General features: G+C 40.4%; 1 protein-coding gene across 2 annotated transcripts; it reads left to right on the top strand.

Moving 5' to 3' along the window:
* Positions 1 to 3487: 3487 nt before the first annotated feature.
* LOC307270030 (uncharacterized protein) lies at positions 3488 to 17658 on the top strand. 2 transcript variants are annotated; one of them, XR_013845524.1, is made up of 8 exons: positions 3488 to 3521; positions 7226 to 7813; positions 8166 to 8280; positions 15912 to 16078; positions 16212 to 16326; positions 16444 to 16515; positions 16623 to 16809; positions 16922 to 17658. XR_013845524.1 is itself a non-coding variant. In XM_080053159.1 (5 exons), the coding sequence occupies exon 1, from the start codon at positions 8981 to 8983 to the stop codon at positions 15089 to 15091; it is 6111 nt and encodes a 2036-aa protein (XP_079909285.1). In that variant the 5' UTR covers positions 8817 to 8980; the 3' UTR covers positions 15092 to 16078; positions 16212 to 16326; positions 16444 to 16515; positions 16623 to 16809; positions 16922 to 17658. The 2 variants fall into 2 exon arrangements, 1 of the variants encoding a protein (XP_079909285.1); XM_080053159.1 differs by lacking the exons at positions 3488 to 3521; positions 7226 to 7813; positions 8166 to 8280 and having other exon boundaries at positions 8817 to 16078.
* Positions 17659 to 22096: the final 4438 nt, after the last annotated feature.

Raw genomic sequence — 22096 nt, 5'->3', positions numbered from 1 at the left:
ACCTTTTTTAAGTGAAATGCATGAATCTGGTGCACTTTGAGAGGAAAATTAAGAGGCTCAATCTGAAGAATTGTGTGAACAAATAATTTGGAGACACTAGGTCGGGTGAATTAGAAGCTATTGAACAAAGACACTTGGATTTTCCATGAAAATATTAATTTAAATAAAATATTATGCAGGGTCCTCTGGGTTGGGCTTGGTGCTCTTTTTCTTTTATGGGACATATTTCTCTGTAATAGAGTGAATGCATCTAAATGCAGTGAGAGGAACGAAGCAGAAGAACTCTGTTGTCCAGCTATTTTTTTTTCCACAGACAAGGCTGAAAAAGGCTGTATAGACTATACACAGTGCATGGGCAACTGAGGGCAGCCCCATTTAAAAAAATAAATAAACTCAATACACACTGTGCATGGACATGAACGTGACGTGATCAATTAACTTCGGATTACCTCCCAGATGAACTGATTAAATCATTAGGTTATTATCTAGACCAACCAACACATTGTATTCCACATTTTTCTGTATGATACATTACATTTGCATAATATGATGTTAATATCAAACACTAGGCAACTGCATGCTTAGTTCTGGTTAGCTCTGGTTTTCTTTCATGTTACTCAGTGCATGAGTTGACGGGGTGAATCAATCGCCACCTAAGCCTATGAAAACTGCACTGATGATCCGATCTTGAAGTGCTGGCAAAAGTTATGCAAACTGAGAATCTCACATTGGGAGAAAATAAGTCCCTGCGCGCTGGTGAGCTCCGACAGCACCATGCACGTCTCCCGAGGGGACTACTGAGCTGAATGTTGCGTCGCGCTGCCAGTAGGCTATTTTCGGGTTGGACATCGCCCTTTCTTTTACCCAACAGTCCGCAATGAAACGGGCCGTTTCATTGCTACCCTGTGATTAATCTGATTAAAAATGTCAATCGTTTGACAGCCCAAATATTTTTAGCTAGAAATGATGGGCCAATCTCTGTTAATTTGCTGCAGTAACTAAGGATGCTGCAGGCAAACAGTCAACAAGAGAGATAATAATTTTGGATGTCTACAAACTAAGAACTTCAACTTCAACTGCCGGTAAGTGGAGTTTTACATTTAACTTGTCTCGTATGAAAATGTTTTAATAAAATACTTTTGAAAACACTTTATACTATTATATACACTTTTATGTCAGTGTTTTCAATGGTTGCATGAGTTGCAGTTGAAATAAAAATGTGTCTGAAACAGAACATAAACGTAAACCAAATGTGATCAATACAATAATACTATATCATGGCCTTATCATTGTGCTAGTGTGAGTATCAAAACGTTTCTTGTTAAACGGCCGCCATCTTGGAAAGCCCGCAGTCGCCTAGGCAACGCACGTCAGCGTCCTCACCCCCGCCCCCTCCTAAAGTTCCCCGTGAGCACACACACACACAAAGTCTGTGGGTCAGCGGCCCCGTAACTGAATTTAATTCCAACACGTAATCAGTATCATGATTCATTGTTCTATCTTCATAACAAACAAAATTTCATGAAAATCGGTTCAGAATTGAGCGAGTTACAGTCTGTTTTTAGTGCAGTATGTGGCTCTGTGCAGAGAGCTGTCACACGCGCACCTAGAGAGAGAGAGAGAGAGAGAGAGAGATGAGAGAGCGCGATCCAAACAAACTGTACAGCTGTTTATAATAATCATATAAATGCATCTAACCTATATATACATATTGATATGTGCGTGAAAACGTTATTGTAGCCTATCCATGCAGTTCAGTACATTACTGGATGGAGTTAGCTGCTAATCTTTGGCCTGAACTGGGCTTGAGAAACAATCTTGTGTTTAATGTTCGGAATGACAACGGTCCTTGAATGCGTCCCGTATCAGTATCCTGCACGTGCAGCTGCCAAGCTAGAGTTCTTCGCTCGGTCTGAGGTGAGTGATTAACGTCCAACTCTTTCACCATAAAACACGAAGGCTGAGTTGTTTAAAATAATGTTTTATCAGTTATTGTCTTGATAACTATGGGGGTTACACATTGCAGGAAATACACCGTCTCAGCAGCATAACTTGTGTTGTTTTCATGCCAACGGCTTTACAGCCCCTGATAATTGTTAGCACTCGACGGACATTTAGCCGCTAATGTCAACTTTAGCTTTCTAAATTAACAAAGTCAGCCCCCGAACTAAAAAAGAAACGTCTTCTTGTTCACTCTCTAACACTAAGACACCAAAGTTAAGCTGGAAATTCAAAAATTAAAGCTGTCAGTATGTTTAGAGTAGCATACTACCAGTAAATCCTCATATCCCCCTAATAAAAATGTTGTTTGCTGTTTTTGGTATATGTTAGCATGACAGTGGGTTTTAAAGCTAATGCTATAATGCTAATACTCTGTTTGCGTACAGTAGGCCTTCTCAGGGCATTTTTTATATAACTTCTAGCAGATAGTACTTTGTCGCGTGTGTGTGTGTGTGTGTGTGTGTGTGTGTGTGTGTGTGTGTGTGTGTGTGTGTGTGCGTGTGTGCGCGTGTGTGTGTGTGCGTGTGTGTGTGTGTCAGTTGGAGAGAGACAGAGCTGTTTAACGGGACAGAACTGAGGGTATTTTGCGCGCGTGTGTGTGTGTGTTGGAGAGAGGGAGAGAGACATGTTGCTAGCTGTTTAACGTGCATAGTAATGTAGAATAATGGGATTTAATGCTGTGTGTGTGTGTGTGTGTGTGTGTGTGTGTGTGTGTGTGTGTGTGTGTGTGTGTGTGTGTGTGTGTGCTGGTATTGACAACAGAGTAGCCTACATAATTGACTGGATAATTTTACTTTTATTCAGTCCCTTCTGTATAAAAAAAAACATTGATATCCAAAATAAACTTCTGATTAGTGAATAGTTTGCACACCTAATCTGCATTATAACCTAAGCTCCGTGTGTGTGTGTGCGTCACTTGGTCTAGCTGATAATTGCTGTGTCCAGAGAGAGAGAGACATGTTGCTAGCTGTTTGACGTGCATACTCATGTAGAATAATGTATTTTGTGTGTGTGTGAACTAGCTAGTTGTAGTGTGTGTGTCATGCTTTGTTGGTGAGTAATGTAGAATATGAGCTGGTATTGACAACAGAGTAGCCTACATAATTGACTGGATAATTTTACTTTTATTCAGTCCCTTCTGTATAAAAAAAACATTGATATCCAAAATAAACTTCTGATTAGTGAATAGTTCGCACACCTAATCTGCATTATAACCTAAGCTCCTTGTGTGTGTGTGTGTGTGTGTCTGTCTGTCTGTCTGTCTGTAAGATGACCCAGGATGCCTGACTGGAGTTGCACAACACTGTTTTGGATACCAATACAATAATTTCAGTAATTGGTTTGTTTAGGCCTATATACAGGGTATTTTTAAAATAACTTTGGCTAGCAGATAGTTATAGTGTTTGTGTCATGTTGCTAGCTGTACACACATACTCATAGAATGAGGAGTCAAGACATGTCTAACATCTTTTTTTTATCTCCTTTTAGAAAAGAACAAGGAGAATAATTGTGCTTAACTGGTGAGTAAAGGAGAATGTGTGCTGGTATTGACAACATAATACATCATTGACTGGATAATTTTACTTTTATTCAGTCCCTTCTGTATAATCACCAAACATTTACACATTGATGTACAAAAAACACATATCGTAAGTGAATAGTTTGCACCCCTAATTTGCATTATGCCCAGGGGGCAAAGTAGGTTTGTAGACATGGAATGTTGTAAAAGTTTTTTCACCAGAAAGTATATGTAGGGCATTCAAGGATCACAACCTGGGTGGACAACCTGGTAATAGCAAATCAGGGCCATGGTTTAAGGCGAGAGACTGCAGGTGAATGGGGTAACATATTTAATGTATAGATATCACAAAACTTTACCAGTGGATTACTGACATTAGAACAATTACTTTTTGTATTTTTGTTTTTTAAGAAATGTTTGAATAAATATGAAAATCTGGCAATACAGAACAGATTTTGGATACAGCCTTTTTTATTCTAAAAAACTGAATAATACTATACTAGGTCTTAAAATCTATTTTTGTGTTTTTAAGAACAGAATGTCTGACAAATCAGAGTAAGAATGATTATTGAAAGTTTAGTTAACTTCTTTAGAAGTTGGGAATACTGGAAAAAAAAATGTTGAGATAATGTCCTGACTCCCATTGTCTGTCTGTCCATCATAGGAGAGGCATCCCTTTCATTGTTACTGAGGCAAATAGCTTTTTGTGATATCCAACTAAACTTTCAATAATCATTCTTTGCACTATACCAAAGGTTATTGCAGAAGGATTTGCTCATATGTTGTTCATTGTCTTATTTATGAAACATTTTCTTCTTAAAAACATGATCAAAATGCATTGTTATGACCTGTATATAGTGTTTCTCTATTTATATATAAAAAAGGCTGTATCCAAAATCTGTTCTGTAATGACTTTGGACATATTGTAAAAACGAAATAATATAAATTTGACCTCTGGCTTTACCCAACATCCAGATAATGGATTTTTAAAGAGATGCAAATATACACATACAGTCCCCTCCAATAGTATTGGAACGGTGAGGCCAATTACTTTATTTTTGCTGTAGACTGGAAACATTTGGGTTTGACACCAAACGATGAATATGAGACTAGATCAACATTTCAGGTTTCATTTCCAGGTATTCACATCTGGATCCGATACACAACTTAGAAGATAGCATTTTTTGAAAAGGAACACCACATTTTTAGGCGAGCAGAAGTATAGGAACAGATAGACTTTAAATAAATTAAAGTGAATAAAACGTAATATGTTGTCGCAAATCCATTGCTTGCAATAACTGCATCAAGCCTGTGACCCAGTGACATCACCAAACTTTTACATTCTTCTTTTGTGATGCTTTTCCAGGCTTTCAATGCAGCCTCATTCAGTTGCTGTTTGTGTTAGGGGGTTACTCTCTTAAGTCTCCTCTTTGGCAGGTAAAATGCATGCTCTATAGGGTTTAAGTCTGGAGATTGACATGGCCAGTCTATAACCTTCCACTTCTTGCCCCTGATTAACTCCTTTGTTGTGTTTTGGATCATTATCTTGATGCATGATGGAGGATCTTCCAATCAGTTTGGTTGCATCTTTCCTTAAATTGGCAGACAAAATGTTTCTGTAGACTTAGGTTGCGTTCCGAATCGCATACTCTTTCTTTTTTCTATTCTACATACTACATCCGACGATAAAAAGAATCTAGTTAGGATGCAGTAGACATACTATTGGGACATACTTTTCTCTCTTATTTCATCATAACATTGCGCCTTGATCTTGCCTCTTGCTTTTATATCCGTCGCATCCCCGTTTGTTTTCATAACATGGACCTATAGGCTTCGTCGATGTTACGTCACTTCACGTGCGCACTGGATTGTGGGTCAGAATCGCCCAAATAGGATGCACTTTTCAACACTAACAATCTTGGCCGCATGAAGTAGACCATCCGGGTATTCTAACCATCCTAAATCTGGCCACAAGAATCGGGACATCCTAAATCTTTTTTCTACATACTATATAGTAGAAAGTATGCGATTCGGAACGCAACCATAGAGTTCATTTTGCTGTTGCCATCATGTGTTACATCATCAATGAAGATTAATGAGCCCATCCGAGAAGAAGCCATGCAAGCCCAAGCCATGACATTGCCTCCACCGTGTTTCACAGATGAGCTTGTATGTTTGGGATTATGAGCAGATTCTTTCTTTCTCTAAACTTTAGCCTTTCCATCACTTTGGTAAAGGTGCATCTTGACAACAACACAGTAACACATGATGGCAACAGCAAAATGAACTCAGAAGTATACAGGAACATTTTGTCTGCCAATTTAAAGAAAGATGCAACCAAACTGATTGGAAGATCCTTCATCATGCAGCAAGATAATGATCCAAAAAAAACTGCAAAAACAACAGAGGAGTTCATCAGGGGCAAAGAAATGTGAGGGGTGTACACACACACACACACACACACACACACACTCACACACATATATATGTGGGGGTTTGTGGACGTATTACCTGCTGCTACTTCACACTCCATCCTCACACTGGGCCTCATTGCATCCAACGAGCGCATGCATATGGCTATTATAATTTATATACTACACATAATATACTCTGGCTTTACCCAACATCTAGATAATTGATTTTTAAAGAGATGCAAATATACACATAATGAGTTGGATATTGCAAATGTGCATATTTATTCGAACCTTTCTGAAAAAAATACAGAAAATAATTGTTCTGTCAGTAATCAACTGGCAACATTTCATGGTTTAAGATAAACCCTCTTGCTTTCCAGTACGTAGCTCACCAGATTGTAATCCTTGAGGGTCCTAGATATTATTTATAGAGAACAACCTTTTACAACAATCCATGTCTGTTTTCTGAAAAAAGGGTGTTTTGCCCCCTGGGTATTATTAACCTAAGCTCCTTCATGGACAAAATTAGGACTGTATCAACAAATCCATAAACATCAATTTATAAAAGTTTCATTATTGATTCATTGTGTCGCATGATAAGAGTGGAGATAGATAATACACAAACAAAGCATGATGTCTGCATCACTGCTTCAGTGTCCCACCACCTGTCCACTACTGCTACAGGGGCTGGCAGTGCAATGACAGCGCTGAGCCAGCCATGTGTATTAGCTTATTATTTAATTTAACACGCTAGTGTACTGATAGTAGGAAGTTACCAAGACGTCCCACCACAGTGAAAAGCAGGACCAATTTACACTTGATTTGTACCTGTTCTTCATGAACAGCTTTTTGATAAGAGTGTAATGAGTTAAGTCACTGGCAGCGGGCTGTGTGTTTGCAGATAATGTATGTGTGTCTCTCTCACATACGCTCCCTGCTGTCAAACAGAGAAACCGAGAGCGACGTGGATGATAGGCAGCCATATAGACCTACTAGGTATTCAGTCCAACACCTGTTGTTCAGCAGTTTATGTGGTGGCACCCACCCGCTCTATTCATTAACTAAATGCTGTTTAACAGTGGCGCAGCACCGTTCCTTAACATAGGGAAAAGACTGTTACTGCTCAATGAAATAAAGATAATTTGCTGACTAATTGTATTGTAAAAACAAAACAATATAGAATATTTGATCTATTATGGCCAGCCCTACATGCAATTAGGCAACTATTTCTGCAATTGCTAGGAAGAATGTATTTCAAATTAATAATTGTTTTCCACTCTCTGTTTTCCAGACGCCTGGTCTTGTACCCTGACTCTACCATCCCAACCCCCAACCCCTTTGACCGCTTCTTGTTGCAGATTCACAGTCTGGGCAAGCGGTCGCTTTCTGCTCTGTCTGTACTCTCTGCTAAATCTGTCTTCTCTCTCCCTGTGTCACGCTCTGACTGAGAAGTACTAGTCAGTATTCCCGGGGACATTCAGATCTACCTCCCCAAAGCTTGCTTGCTCTCTCTACCCTTGTATCAAAATCCAGATTTCTCTCTTCTTTTATTCACCTCTGACTGAGTCTGAGACTAGTCAGTTTGCAGAAAAAAACCTTTGAAGCAAATCTTTTTGACGCAAACCTTTTTTGAAGCAAAACTTTTTGACGCAAACCTTTCTCAAACCTTTTGAGAAAAAACCTTTCTCAAACGTTTTCAGAAAAAACCTTTGATAAGCAAACCTTTTGAGAACTTTGAACCTTTGAGAAATCAGAGACCATGCCAAAAAAAGGAAAGAAATCTCAAGCTTCAAAAGTACGCTGGCTGAAGTTAAGTGAGTTTCTATCCTCAAAACAAGCTGAACCTGTGGAACATTCTGATCCTTACAGCAACAGAGAGGTAAATGTTTCTGAGCCTTCTAATGCTAATGTGACATGTGAGTTAGCATCCCGCAGCCAGAACCATTATACATATCATGATGCCAACAACAGTCAGTGCTCCTGTAACTCTGCAACATTTTTAGCTTTCCTGCACGAGTTAAGTCACCTTAAAAGCGCAGACCTTGATCTTGTTTTAGATCGTGGCTATTCAATGTATGTGGAAACAGTGGAACAGTTGATAAAAGATGGAAGGATAGTTCATGGACATTTGAATAGAGATGAAATTCCTGAGGTTGTACGTGGCTACAGACTGCATCACATAATGACAAAATGTAACTCAATGTATGGAATGTTTACATCTACTCCTGCAGAAGGCGACTTCTTAAACCTTTCAGACGGACTTCAGTGCTTGACATCTGGAGTGAACTTCGCTCTGTTGGTAATGAGCCATGTCTTCATTGCTGTTTTCCGAGACCAGCAAGCAAGGTATGGATTTTTTGACCCACACACAAGACGACCTGATGGCCTTCCCATTGGCCCAGACAGTACTGGAACAGCTGTCATGTTCACTTTCAACCATTTAAGAGATCTGCAAACCAAACTTTGCACAATCTTTACCTTGTTAGGCACCAGCCCAGAGGCTCCTTATGAACTAATCCCTGTGCTTTTTCAGAGTGTAGATGAAGCCTCTGTGAATGAAAATGTTGTTCACGTAAACTCTAATGCAGACACTGCTGTTTTACACACGAGGGGGCATATCGATAACACTACGGTCAGTGTTACACAGCCTGACATTGAAATGTCTTTGCCGTCAAGCTCAGTTACAGAGTCTACACCCTGTGCTGACATGCAATCAGATGTGGTTGTTCAAAGTGTAGAGGAAATCTCTGTAGAAGAAAATGTGGCTCATGTCGATGCAAATGCAGAAGTTTCACACATGAGGGAGCAAAACGTTCACACTATTTCCAGTGTAACACAGCCTGAAACTGAGATGTTGTTGCCATCATGCTCAGATACAGCCTATACCCCCTATGCAGACGTTACATCAGATTCAAGTGAATTAATACATGTGTGTAGCAATGCAGGTTCAGAATGTTATACATTAGATAATCCAGAAAAGGACCACAGAGCTATACCAAATCTATCTAAACTTCCCAAACATGCAAGGATAAAGTATAAAAGAAGAATGATGGCTGCAGAGAAGGCAAAGGCAAAACATGACAAAAACACTGAAACTCCCCTCCAAAAGAAAAAGAGGAAAGAGAGGGAAAGGTACGCTAAAGAAGTGAGCAAATCCCATGACAATTCTTACAGAAAAAGAAAGAAGTCCTACACAACTTCTCGCTATCAACACGACTCCGACTTCCGGCAGAGGCAGAAGCATAACTTAACAAATCGTTACAGGCAAGACGAAAGATTTAAGGACAAGCGAAGGTCGTATATAACCAATCGTTACAGGCAAAGCGAAAGCTTTAAGCAGAAGCAGAGGTCGTATATAACCAACCGTTACAGGCAAAGCGAAAGCTTTAAGCAGAAGCAAAGGTCGTATATAACCAACCGTTACAGGCAAAGCGAAAGCTTTAAGGACAAGCAAAGGTCGTATATAACCAACCGTTACAGGCAAAGTGAAAGCTTCAAGCAGAAGCAGAGGTCATACACATGCACCCGCTATCGCTTAGATGCTCGTTTCAGACAAACTAAAAAGTCTAATGTAACCACTCGTTATGCAAAGGACCCTGCATTTAGAGCCAGACAGAAAGAAACAATGAGACAACGCATGAGAAACAAATACCAAAGCAATCGTGCATTTGGAATGACTCATCGCATGAACTGTGCGATGAGAATAAGACAAAAATACAGACGCATGCAAAGAAGGCAAAACCAAAGGGATGACAGTCCTATTAGAGATTCTATGGATGACAGTCTCATTAGAGATGCGATGGAAGACATGCAGATGCGAGATGCTATAGAAGTTTTTCGATCCAATATCAAAAAGGCCCCAATACATGGCTGCACGTGCTGCCATCGATCTTTGTTTCCAAATCAAGTGAAATGTTGCAATAGATCAAAGTACAATACAAATCCACTTGTTGCTCAAACCTGCCTGACAGGGAAGTTTGTTCATGTCTGTACTGATGAGTGTCAAAATGCTCAACAATGCACAGTACCAGCTGAAAGAAAAAAAGAGTGGATCTGTCACACTTGCCATGAGCACCTTAAAACTGGAAGTATGCCACCACTTGCCATAGCTAACAATCTAGAACTAGCAGATATTCCCACTGAACTCTGTGATTTAAACATTTTGGAGAGGCATCTCATTTCCAAATGCATAACATTCGCCAAAATTATCCCACTCCCGAAGGGAGGTCAGCGCCAGATTTGTGGAAACTTGGTCTGCGTCCCATCAGAAGTACAAGAAACGGTAAATGCCTTACCGAGACTAAGAAGTGAGTCTCAGGTCATGAGAGTTAAACTTAAGAGGAAATTGTGCTATACCGGCCATCAACTTTACCAAAGTGTAACATGGACTAAACTAGTGAGGGCTTTGCTTAAACTAAAAGAGGTCCATCCGCAGTATACTGACATAACAATCCGAGATGAGGAAGAGCTTTGTGACCCATTAATTGATGAGGAAGCAAATGACTCGGATGAGGAAAACATGGATGATACGGACTATAATGTTGAAGATATGATGGAAATTGACAGCTTTGAGAACGATGCACTCTTTGAGGCAGAAATGGATTCTGAGAACGATGAACAGGATACAAATAGTCAGTTGTCTGATGGTCAGCAACCACAGCAGCAGTCTGAAAATATTGAACAGGAGAGTGATGAACCTAATGGCGCCGTTGCTCTCGAGTCATGTCTACAACCAACTGATTTGACAGATGAAATATTAAGTTTTAGTGAGGGAATCTACTCGGTTGCACCCGCTGAGGGAAACAAACCAGTAAGCTTTTTCAAAACTCCTAACCTAGAGGCAATGGCTTTTCCCGTTCAGTTTCCCACTGGTAAAAACACTCTAGACGAAAACCGTCGCAAAACAATAACACCCTGCAGTTATTTCAAAACTAGACTTTGCTGTGCAGACAACCGTTTTGCTAGGGATACAAACTATCTCTTTTTCGCTCAGTTTGTAAGCGAAATACATCAGGCCACTTCCAGCATGTCAATACAGCTGCGTAAAGCAAAACCTTTTACACGAGATGGTCGCAAAATAACCAATGCAATGTTGCAGAACAAGCATGAGGTTGAAAAACTTGTGCGTAACAAAGATGCAATCCGATTCATGACACCACTCAGAGGCTCCCCCGCGTTTTGGGAGAAGACGACCAAAGATTTATTCTCGATGATTCGTCAGATGGGGACGCCAACATTCTTTCTTACATTTTCTGCTGCTGAAATGCGCTGGAAAGAGGTTATTACAGCCATTAAAGCTCAACAAGGCGAACAAGTGAATTTTGATGCACTCGATTGGCAGGCGAAAGCGTCCATCTTAAGATCAAACCCGGTGACCTCTATGCGACTTTTTGACAAACGTGTTGAGGCTCTGTTCAGAGATTTGATACTGTCACCCGCTCAACCCATCGGTAAAGTGGTGGACTGGTTTTTGAGATTGGAATTTCAGCACCGTGGAAGCCCACACATACACTGTCTCGTATGGGTAGAAGGAGCTCCTGTGTTTGAAGAAGACTCTGATCAGACGGTTTGTGATTTCGTTTCCAAATACATCACAGCTCAGTTGCCTGATCCAAACACACAACCTGAACTGCACAAAAAAGTTACAGAAGTTCAGATGCACAGCAAAACACATTCAAAGACATGTGTTAAATATTCCAATGCCAACTGCCGTTTTGGATTTCCTAAAATCCCAGCCCCAGAAACCATGATAATACGATCTAAAGTATTGGAAGATGAAGATGAGAGAGAGTTGGTGGCAATAAGAAAGCTCAACGCACTAAAGCGGTTAAACGATGTAGCTGAGAGCGCATCTCTGACTTTAGAACAGATGTTGGCGTCATGTGACCTCACGGTTGAGGAATACATAGAATGCCTGTGTATTAAAGCCAAAGCAAGTGAGGTGGTTCTAAAGCGTGATCCAAAAGACTCGTGGGTAAATGGATACAATCCTGCCCTCCTTGAAGCCTGGGATGCTAATTTAGATATACAGTTCATTCTCAACCCTTACTCGTGTATCATGTACATCTGCAGCTACATCAGCAAAGCTGAACACGGTTTAAGTGAATACCTCAAATCAATGATTCAAAATTCAAGTCATGAAAATGTAAATGAGAGCGATGAGATGAAACTGGTAATGCAGGCGTACTCTAAGAAAAGAGAGGTCAGTGCTCAAGAGTGTGTGGCCCGTGCATGTGGTCTACGCATGAAACAGTGTTCACGCCAGGTCATATTTGTACAGACTGATGACAACGCGCTAAAAATGAGTTACCCCATGTCCTTCCTAGAGAACAGAACGCCAGACTCTGTTAATTTGTGGATGAACGGATTACCTGACAAGTACCAATGCAGACCAGAAACTCCAGACTTTGAGGCAATGTGCTTGGCCGATTTTGCTTCCACTTGTAGAATTGTCTATGGCAAACAGGCAAAAGGTCCCAACGTAGTGCCCCTACTGAATGAGATGGGATTTGTTCAGAGAAGAACAAACGGTAAACCCGCTGTTATTAAATATCGTTGTTTCTCACAGGAGAAGAATCCTGAGGAATTTCACGGCACATTACTAAAGCTTTACGTCCCGTATCGCGCACAGACGGAGCTAAAATCCATACACTACCCCACCAACCAGTCCTTCCACGAACGTGCTGGCATTTGGATACGAGGTACAGAGCGCCCTGAGATGGTGTCTTGTGTCGTGAAACGAAACCGAGAAAAATATGAAAAACACAGGGAAGACATTGATAGTGCCATCGCAGAGTTTGAACAGAATGGTGTTATAATAAACGAATGGTGTAATCTGGCTCCCGAATGTGAACTACAAAGGTTAGAATGCATTGAGGAACTTGAAGCAAGACCAGCTGATGAGGATAACGTGCAAGAGAACGTGCCGGACTATAATCTGAGGACAGAAAACAGACCAGAAGTTGCCATCATGAGAGAAGCCCCTGAGATAGATCCCGCAATGTTGCGGCAAATGTATCAAAATTTAAACCAAAAGCAAGCGTCCGTTTTCTACGCCATCAGAGACTGGAGCATAAAACGCGTCTGTGGTTTAAATGTGGAACCGTTCTTCTATTTCATTAACGGTGGTGCTGGAACAGGCAAGTCTCATCTTATCAAATGCATCCACGCAGAAGCATCCAAAATATTGTCTAGGCTTCCACGTAATGCAGAGGAATCGGACATGTCAAAACCTACCGTCCTGTTAACCGCGTTTACTGGCACCGCCGCTTTCAACATTTCAGGCACAACATTGCATTGTCTCCTAAAGCTGCCGAGAAGTTTAAAGCCTCCGTTCAATGGTCTTGGTAATAAACTAGATGAAGTCAGGGCAGAGCTTTCAAATGCAGAGATACTCATAATTGATGAAATCAGTATGGTTTCAAAGTCTCTCTTTGCCTATGTCGATGCCAGATTGAAACAAATCAAAGGAAATCACAGACCTTTCGGTGGGATGTGTGTCCTCGCCGTGGGTGATTTCAATCAGCTCCCTCCTGTTCGACAGTCTAAACCGTTGTGCGTCTATGATCCAACTCAGATCGACCTCTGGCGCGACCAATTTCAGATTATCACGTTGACTGAGATTATGCGTCAGAAAGACGACGTCCCATTTGCTGAGATGCTGAACCGCATCCGCGTTAAAGAGAAGGAAGAGGCATTATCCAACCAAGACAAAGCTTTGCTTTCACAGGCTGTCGCTGATCCGGCACACTGTCCAAAAGACATACTCCACGTCTTCGCTACAAATAAACAGGTTGATGCACATAATTCGACATCACTAGAGCGGTTTCACTCTGACATCATAAAGATAGATGCAGACGACTATCGAAAAGATCCCAGAACTGGTAGAATGGCGAGAGAAGCTACACCTTTTAAAGGGGACAATAAAGAGTTACCTGACTCAATTAAAGTTGCTTTAGGCGCTCGTGTCATGCTTACAAGAAATATCAACGTGCAGTCTGGTCTCTGCAATGGAACATTTGCATGTATTGCGAAAATAGTGACCAGTGATGGCGGTAGTGCTTCACACGTCAACAAACTTGGACTAGAACTAGATGTGGCAAGAAATCCCAGCAATATCAGTGCAGCTGATAATATTGTGTACATTGATAGAGATGAAGAAAAACTGAAGCAAAAGGGAGTGGTCCGCAGGCAGTTTCCTTTAAAACTTGCGTTTGCTTGTACAATACACAAGGTTCAAGGCATGACAAGGTCCTCCGCCGCAGTCTCACTAAAAAGCATCTTTGAGCCAGGCATGGCCTATGTTGCTCTCAGCAGAGTTACTTCCCTCAGTGGACTTCATATTCTAGATTTTGATGAGACAAAAATATATGCTAATCCACAAGTCAAAATAGGTCTTGCAGCCATGGCAGAAGCTTCATTTGAACATTTAATGCCTCTACTGAATGTCACAGCGACATTAAACAGGCCAGATATTCTCACCGTCATCCACCACAACACAGAAGGACTTCCGTCTCACATCGCTGATATCAAGAGTCACCATGAACTTCACCTTGCTGATGTCCTGTGTCTAACAGAAACTCACTTACAAGGATCATTTGTCGCTCAAAGTCTCCATTTACAAGGGTACAAGATGTTCAATCGCAACCGAAATGTCTCGTACACAAACTTTCCTGACATGGTTCGCAAAAATGGTGGCGGAGTCGCTATCTATGTAAAAGACCATATACAAGTCCGTGAAAAGCAGTACGTACACAATGCTACTGACATTGAGTTTACAGTTGTCAAGCTTGAAGCCCCATTCAATGCGCTGATCGCTGCTGTTTACAAGCCTCCAAGCTACAGCATACACTCATTCCTTTCCAACTTGCAAAGCCTCTTGGATTCGCTAGAAATTATGGATCATCATCCAATCATAGTCTGCGGAGATTTTAATGAAAATCTGTTGTCCGGAGCAAGCAAGCCGATCCTTGAACTGTTTCAGTCAAAAGGTTACGAGCAACTTATCACAGCCGCTACCACCGACAAAAATACACTCTTGGACCACATTTACATCTCTCGACCACAGTGCTGTCTGCATTCTGGCTTGCTCCAAACTTACTACAGTTACCACAATCCTGTGTACTGTACGATTACCTCAGAAATATTGGAAATGTAAATTGAGAGTATATAACCTGGGTAACCATTGCTAAGTTTAACAAAACTAAGTATTGTGTAATGCATTGATGATTGTAAATCGACTTATTACTTAACATAACATATTACTTGAACAAAACTTAATCCAGAAAAATACTAAATAAAAAAAAAACTAATACATTTGTGGGTGGGATTGTCCTTGTCAGCCAAGCTGTAAAATCTGCTTCGGCTGTTCCAGCCTTTTACAGGCTGGGAGGGAGGGTGGGATGGAGGGACAATCTCACTCAAGATAAATATCAACATGCTTCATTCTAGAAACTTCATTCAAACTTTAAGATCTTCAACAACTTCACCACGTCTGCTTTTATTCAACATTTTCAAAATAAATCCTAACTTCAAAATTCGTCAACATTTCATTAAAAATGATGCAACATTTAAAATCGCTTCTTCTCACTCATACTTCTTCCCCTAAACTTCATTCAACCAATATCCAACCAGCGTCATTTGCAACCGATGACTAAATATTCAATTATATTGTGGGTGGCAAAGCTTAAATAATCCAACTACTACGTATTGAAAAATGGTCGACCCTTTTAAATTGTGAATAAACAATTCTCCCAATATATATATATATATATACATATATATTTATACATATAAAATATAATGGCAGTCCTGAGAAGTGGACAGGAAACTACAAGTAAGTGCTGGTAACTAAGGCATAACTTTGATCATTATCAGTAATTGCGGGAAGTTGTAATGATTCATTATTGCTCCTGCTGCACTCTACATTACTGCTATTTAATACATTTCTTTTTTGTCTGTATATTTGTCTACATAAGTGCCCCACAGTTGTCACTCGGGAGGCCCCTCAGCTCAGAAGTTACACCAGAGTTCTAGAAACACCAACATTGGGCTTCACAGCAGACCTGACAGACATCTACTCAAGGCAGAGAGACCAACCACAGATGTCTGCAAAGCCCTTCATAGTTCTCTGGAACAGTGCCATGTATGTGACTACATATTTTTTTATATTAGTGTTGTATTAAAATCCTCTGCATGTCTATGCTGATTTGGTTGTTGTCACTGTCCGCAGTATTCATTGTAAGTAACATAGAATGCACATTTGGGTTTGGTTTCAGGCTGAGAGGCGGTTGTGATGGATCTGCATCGAGGAAACATGGTGAGACTGGGGCAACAGGAAAATCTAGTGGCAATCAACCCGAGTGGTCATCTTGACCTGGAACAAAGCATTTTGTAAGTAAACTTTCTTTATCTAATGTACCTGTACCTCAAACCATCAGTGACACTCACAATGTGAAAAACATGAAATGATCAATTGCTTCTGATTTTTTCTCACTTGATCTGTGCCAGGCTGAGTCGTCAGCACCATGGAGAGGTCAACTCAAGGCAGTAAAAGACACTTCAACTCTCTGCTTCAAAAACGTAAGTAGATTATATTTAATGCTTTTTTACGCAAACATTTGAACTTGTGTGTTCTACAAGTGATTTAATTAATGTTTTATTATAACATTTACCCCTCATCTTTACAGCAAACTACTCTGAGAGTCTTCTGCAGCAGTATCCTGGAGTCCTCAACTCAACAAAAAAAAGATGCTTCCTGTTAGCTGTCCATCCAGATGGCCACATGACCAACCATCCCATAGGAGAGAATCATATGGACTGAGGAAAAGCAGATAAGGGGCAGGCAGTGCGGCTCCACAACTCTTTACTGAGCATGTAAGAAGATACTTATAAGATTTGACCTTGCTTCTTATGTAAGTGATTAAATGCATATTTGGTTATTTGGTCTTATTGTAAAACATTTTTCTGTTGTTGATCTTCTCTACAGCAATTTCCTTTGGGAGTCCATCTGCTCAACAGAAACAGTCGCTGCCCTTCATCATCTGGCCACTGGAAGAATGACTTGAAGAAGAGACAGTTTCCTTTCCGCTAACCACCGTACAAAGATACACATTGTGTCATCCACATTAGCTACACTGTGCACAAGACTTTCAGACAATCACAGATTCAAACATTAACTAGTCTGTCACACGCAGTCGTCCTGGTAGGGGATCTCTCAAAGACTTGGCCTACCTAAAGGTTTCTTCAATTTTTTTTTTTTCCCTGATAAAGGTTTTTAAGAAGTTTTTCCTGACATGCTTTGAGGGTGTAAGGCTGTAAATATTATATCGGCAGACTTTTATATTTTCCTTTTTCTATGGGGTTAACATTTTTCATGTAACAATAACATTTTAATAAATGGTGAATTAACAGAAATATTCCAACAGACTTTATCTGATTTACTTTGAAGGTGGGCATTATTCAATGTCTCAATGCATTTGTATATGTTTGCATATATGCATAGAGGGTAGCCTACAATGTAACATATATTGGAACGAACATTTTTTACACCTGTTGATTTGATTACACCACTCTATCTTAAGAGGTCAATAAGATTATCATCAATATCCTTTCTGAAATGTTCTGTGTACAGGTTTATCATAAAATAACTGGGACATGAAGGTAAAGTGATAGCAAAAAAGGTCTGAAAAAATACAAGGTTCTTTTAGTTATCAAATTTAAATATTGCGGTTTAAAATAATGATGTAGTGAAATTTTATTTTATGGTGAGAAATAAACACTGAACAAACTAGTGTCTCACTATGTTTCTTCCCGTTTCCGTCTGACGAGGGCAAGTCTTTCAGACTCACGGTTTGCGAGATAGAAGTAGCAGTTTGGAATATATAGCACCATAGGAATATATAGGTTTCTTTATAAATTAGACCTGGTCTCTGTTTTTAGCACAGGATTGGTGGTATAGTGGTTAAAGCCTTGGTCTTGTAATCAGAAAATCACAGGATTGAATCCAGCTTGTGGAATAACATTTTCTACTTATATCATTGTGTGAAGTGGAACATGTCTCATGCTAAGTGTAGATGACACATGAGGTAGAGCTGTTTACCCCGAACAATTTTATTTATTGTTTACCCTGAACTAAAAGTTGGCGGTTCAAGCCCCGGTTACAGCTACATTTTAGACTTACACGGATTTTCTTTTAACTTTGCACAGATGTTTATTATGACTCAATTATGACCTCAGAGTAGTTTAGAGGTCAAATTTCAAGGTCATAATTCATTCATTTTTCATTCATTTTTCATACATTGTATCATTCAATCATTCTGTTGATTCAGATATATTCATCCTTCGTTCTTCATCAACATTCAGCAGTGAAGGGTCAAATTCAGCATCAGCTTCAGCATCAGCGTCAGCATTCACACCGCAATTTCTTCAAGGAATTGCAATTCTAGTTTAAATTATTGACCCCTTGTGACTGGCATCAAGTCATGCAGCACTTTACTTTGTTTTTTTAAATAATTTCTCTGGTGCCACATACAGCGAGGGGAATATATTATTATTAGCCTCATTACTTGCGATCAGTCGTGCAGCTTACCTTCATAAATAATGTTGGACAGGTCTGGACAAGAATAGCACAACAGAGAGGCTGGTAAGTGGCCAAACAGCCATTTTGAGATATCTGCCTTTGTCCCAAATGAAGTTAAAAAGTAAATTGGGTTTTGTTTGTGAACCAACCCCTTTTAAAGGTTGTCAAACATTGTACGTTAATGTCCCATTTTGTTTTGTTTCTTCTTAGACTAAATATAAATAAAATGGACATTGTGAAGGAACACGTATTTTTATGTCCACCTGAAAAGTTATTTTTGGATGTGTCCTCACCGGATCCATTCCAACATGTGAAGTGTTTCCATTCCATTTCAATTTCAGTTTTCCGTCGGAATTTTAGTCGACATGCAATTTCCAAAAATGGACTGCTAGCTATGGGGGAAAGGACCTTTGTGAAACCTATACCTTTTGAAGCTTAAGTCTTTTCCAATTAAAAAAAAATAAAACTGGGTGGATGAAGCTTGCTTGGAAGGGCTTTGTGCGTGGAGTGTTTCAAGCAGACTTCAATATAATACACCACCTCCCACCCACCCCATTCACTTTGATGGGGGCCCACCAATCTAAATGCAATGTGCTGTTGTGCAGACAGCCGTAGGCACTGGCCACTCAGTTGGAGTAAACACCTGTCTCAAAATTGGCTGGACTAGGTACAATCCAGGGCGCTAGAATCATTACACCACCGCCAGATCGTCCTGAAATGCCTTCTGTGGCTATGTTGCCAATTTCATTAGACCTGCGCGTTCACTCTTCATCTTTCTTTGACAGCAACAACAGTTTTCACTTTTTTTTTTCTTTTTTTTAAGCACTGTGTTTATTTCTTTGGTTTCTCTGTTGGAGCTGGACAGGCTTACTCTGGAGACAGACGTACGTAGCTCTCATTGTGAGGAGTCTGAAGAGGACTCATAATAGAATATACACACTGGTATACGCACCGCCCTGTCACTTGTAACATGTGCACTCAAATGCCATTTCCACGCACACACACACACACAAAACAGAGGACATCATGTAGCGCTTTAGCTATAGCCATTAGCACCACAGGAGTAGCGAGGCCATACGCCGCCGATGAGAAAGATAAAATAATTGGTCCGCGGGGAGTCCCGTTTTGTCTGTGTCAGTAGAAACAAAAAGAGGCAGAGATGCACGGATCAAAATAACATTGGGGGGTTCTGCAAGTAGGCTGACCTCAAAAGAAACAACTGACAATGTAAAGTGGATGAGTTGTCATTGACGACTGACGGACTAATTTGAGAGTGCAACAAAACATTCCACGCTGTCCATATACTATCAATAAATAATCACACAGCTCCTCTGGCTTTGAGTTCATTAAAAACGCTTGAATTCCTTGACTCAATCGCTAACTATGCAGCAATGGCGTTTTTTTTTTTTTCGTTTTTTTCTAATGTCTTTGAAGAGAGGGCGCATCTTCGAAACATGCCAATTAAGCCAGCAATAACTCAGAGCAAATGTGCAGTCAGGGAGACACCAAAGTCACTCTTCCTCTCACTCGCCAGCCTTCATCCACTCAATGAATAAAACAGCAGAGTTTTCTGTCCGTCAGCAACTTGAAATGATCAGTCAGTGGCTTGGGAATCATTGTTAATGGGTGACTACTTTGGCTCAAACTTTTTTTTTCGGGGTGTGGATTGAAGAACAACTTTCTCAGATTGAGGGCACTGTCATGTCCTCATTGGTATTCAAATGATCATGTACCAATGTTCCATGTGTTGTCAAAGATACAGTGTAAATCATCATGAAGAGAGGGCTATCCAGAGAGACCAGTATGACAAGAGAAAGACAAATCCAACGTCGGAGTGTTTATAGTGCTCAGCCAAGCCTATTTGCATCTGGATCAAAGATGTGCAAAGGTGGCATTGTGTGTGTACTTTTGCGCGCCATGATCCCTTCGCCGACTCAAAAGCATCAAAAGCATCTGATGGAGGACGGACAACGCCGCGCACATTTCCGAGTCCGAGCTTCTGAAATGGGAAGTGAACAGAGCCCACCCACCATGGGGGAAACTGGAAGACGGATAACATTTCTTGTGTTTTTTTTGTTTGTTTGGTTGTTCTGTTCCACTAGATTCATGATTACAGCACAGGGAGGGACACAGAGATACAATGCATGGAGGCATTGATACCGAATGCAACCCGACAGATGGTACAGTGCTGCGTCTTAAACCAGCGCTCATTATTACAGAAAGGCCCGGTTCCTTTTTTTTCCCCTGCTCTGTTCTTCTTTTCTTAGGCTTGTTTCTCTCTTTCTGTCATTTCATGTATTCATCTCCACCTTATCGCTGCAGTTGTTTTATGTTCTCGTTCCATACTTAGATGACTTGGCTTTAGAAAAAAAAAACACAGCCAAGAAAGTGGATCTGCCCCCTCTAGGCTAGGGCCTTTCTTTATCAGACCAGACTGTTAGTAAAAGAAATACCAAAATCTTAAAAACACCCTTCTTTTTAATCTTCCTGTTCTTCAGAGGGTGTCGCTTGAATGCTCTGTCTCTGCCTGCTGCCTTTAACAGACTAAACGAGGGGCCTCATTTATAGAAAAAGCAGAACAACCAAGTATGACCTCATCACACGTGAACACTTTTGGAATTTCATTCGATATGGATGAGATTTGAGCCCGTTGTAGGGTCTTCGAAAGATGCAGCATGAAACATATTATTTTGAGATTTAATAGGTGTTGTTTTACTATGTGGACCAAGGGTACTCCAATCAAGTTGAAGACATGGGTTGTAAGAGCCATTGCAGGTCAAAAGGTCAACACACACACACACACACACACACACACACACACACACACACACACACACACACACACACACACACACAGTAAACAAAGCACACCATAATGGCTGTACCCATTATTTTCCAGCTTCCACACAAGTCCAAATGATGTGTTGTACTGTGTCTTCCTGACCTCCTGACGACCCCCTTTTTATTGTTAAGTCATTGTGTCTATTCTATCTATTCTTGTCTATTATTTTGTCCTATGTATCTTTGTATTCTGTCATTTTCTTGGTTTCTGCTTGTAAATAAAACCTTCCTTATGAAGAGAAACATGGGTATGTCACCAGTATTGAACAACGTAACACTTTGCCATGATACTAATGGCAATTTAATGAAAAATCTGTGCGTCACCAACAGTTATTCTTCATTGCAATCACTCCAATAGGTTTAAAACGTTTTATGTTGCCATACTTGAGATCAAATGTTTTAGATTGTGGACTTAGCACACATACAGACAGACATACACACAGACACCCTCTTATTGGTGGATTTAGATTCTGTAGTCCCCATGATCTGCATGCGTATTACTATGGAAGGAAATGTAAGCGAGACCTGTAAGAAAATAATGCAATGCTGTGCTCAATGTGCACTTCAATGGACGCTTGAATACACTTTAGATAAGTGCAAGGTAATAAATACAAGGGGGATATGTCACTGGTGTATGTTTTGCTACAGCTAAAGGAATCATGCTTCAAAATGCAAAGCAGTGTAGGCCAACTTCAGATTCAAAAATGTTGCCAGACATGCACATTTCTATATGTGTGTATC

Source organism: Ammodytes marinus, assembly GCF_949987685.1.
Source record: "Ammodytes marinus genome assembly, chromosome: 24".
Taxonomy (NCBI): Eukaryota; Metazoa; Chordata; class Actinopteri; order Uranoscopiformes; family Ammodytidae; genus Ammodytes; species Ammodytes marinus.
This window is presented reverse-complemented; position numbering and strand designations above follow the sequence as displayed.

Bases quoted from the DNA above. Each gene is read 5' to 3' on its own strand.
- LOC307270030 (XM_080053159.1), top strand. From the start codon at position 8,981: ATGATGGCTGCAGAGAAGGCAAAGGCAAAACATGACAAAAACACTGAA.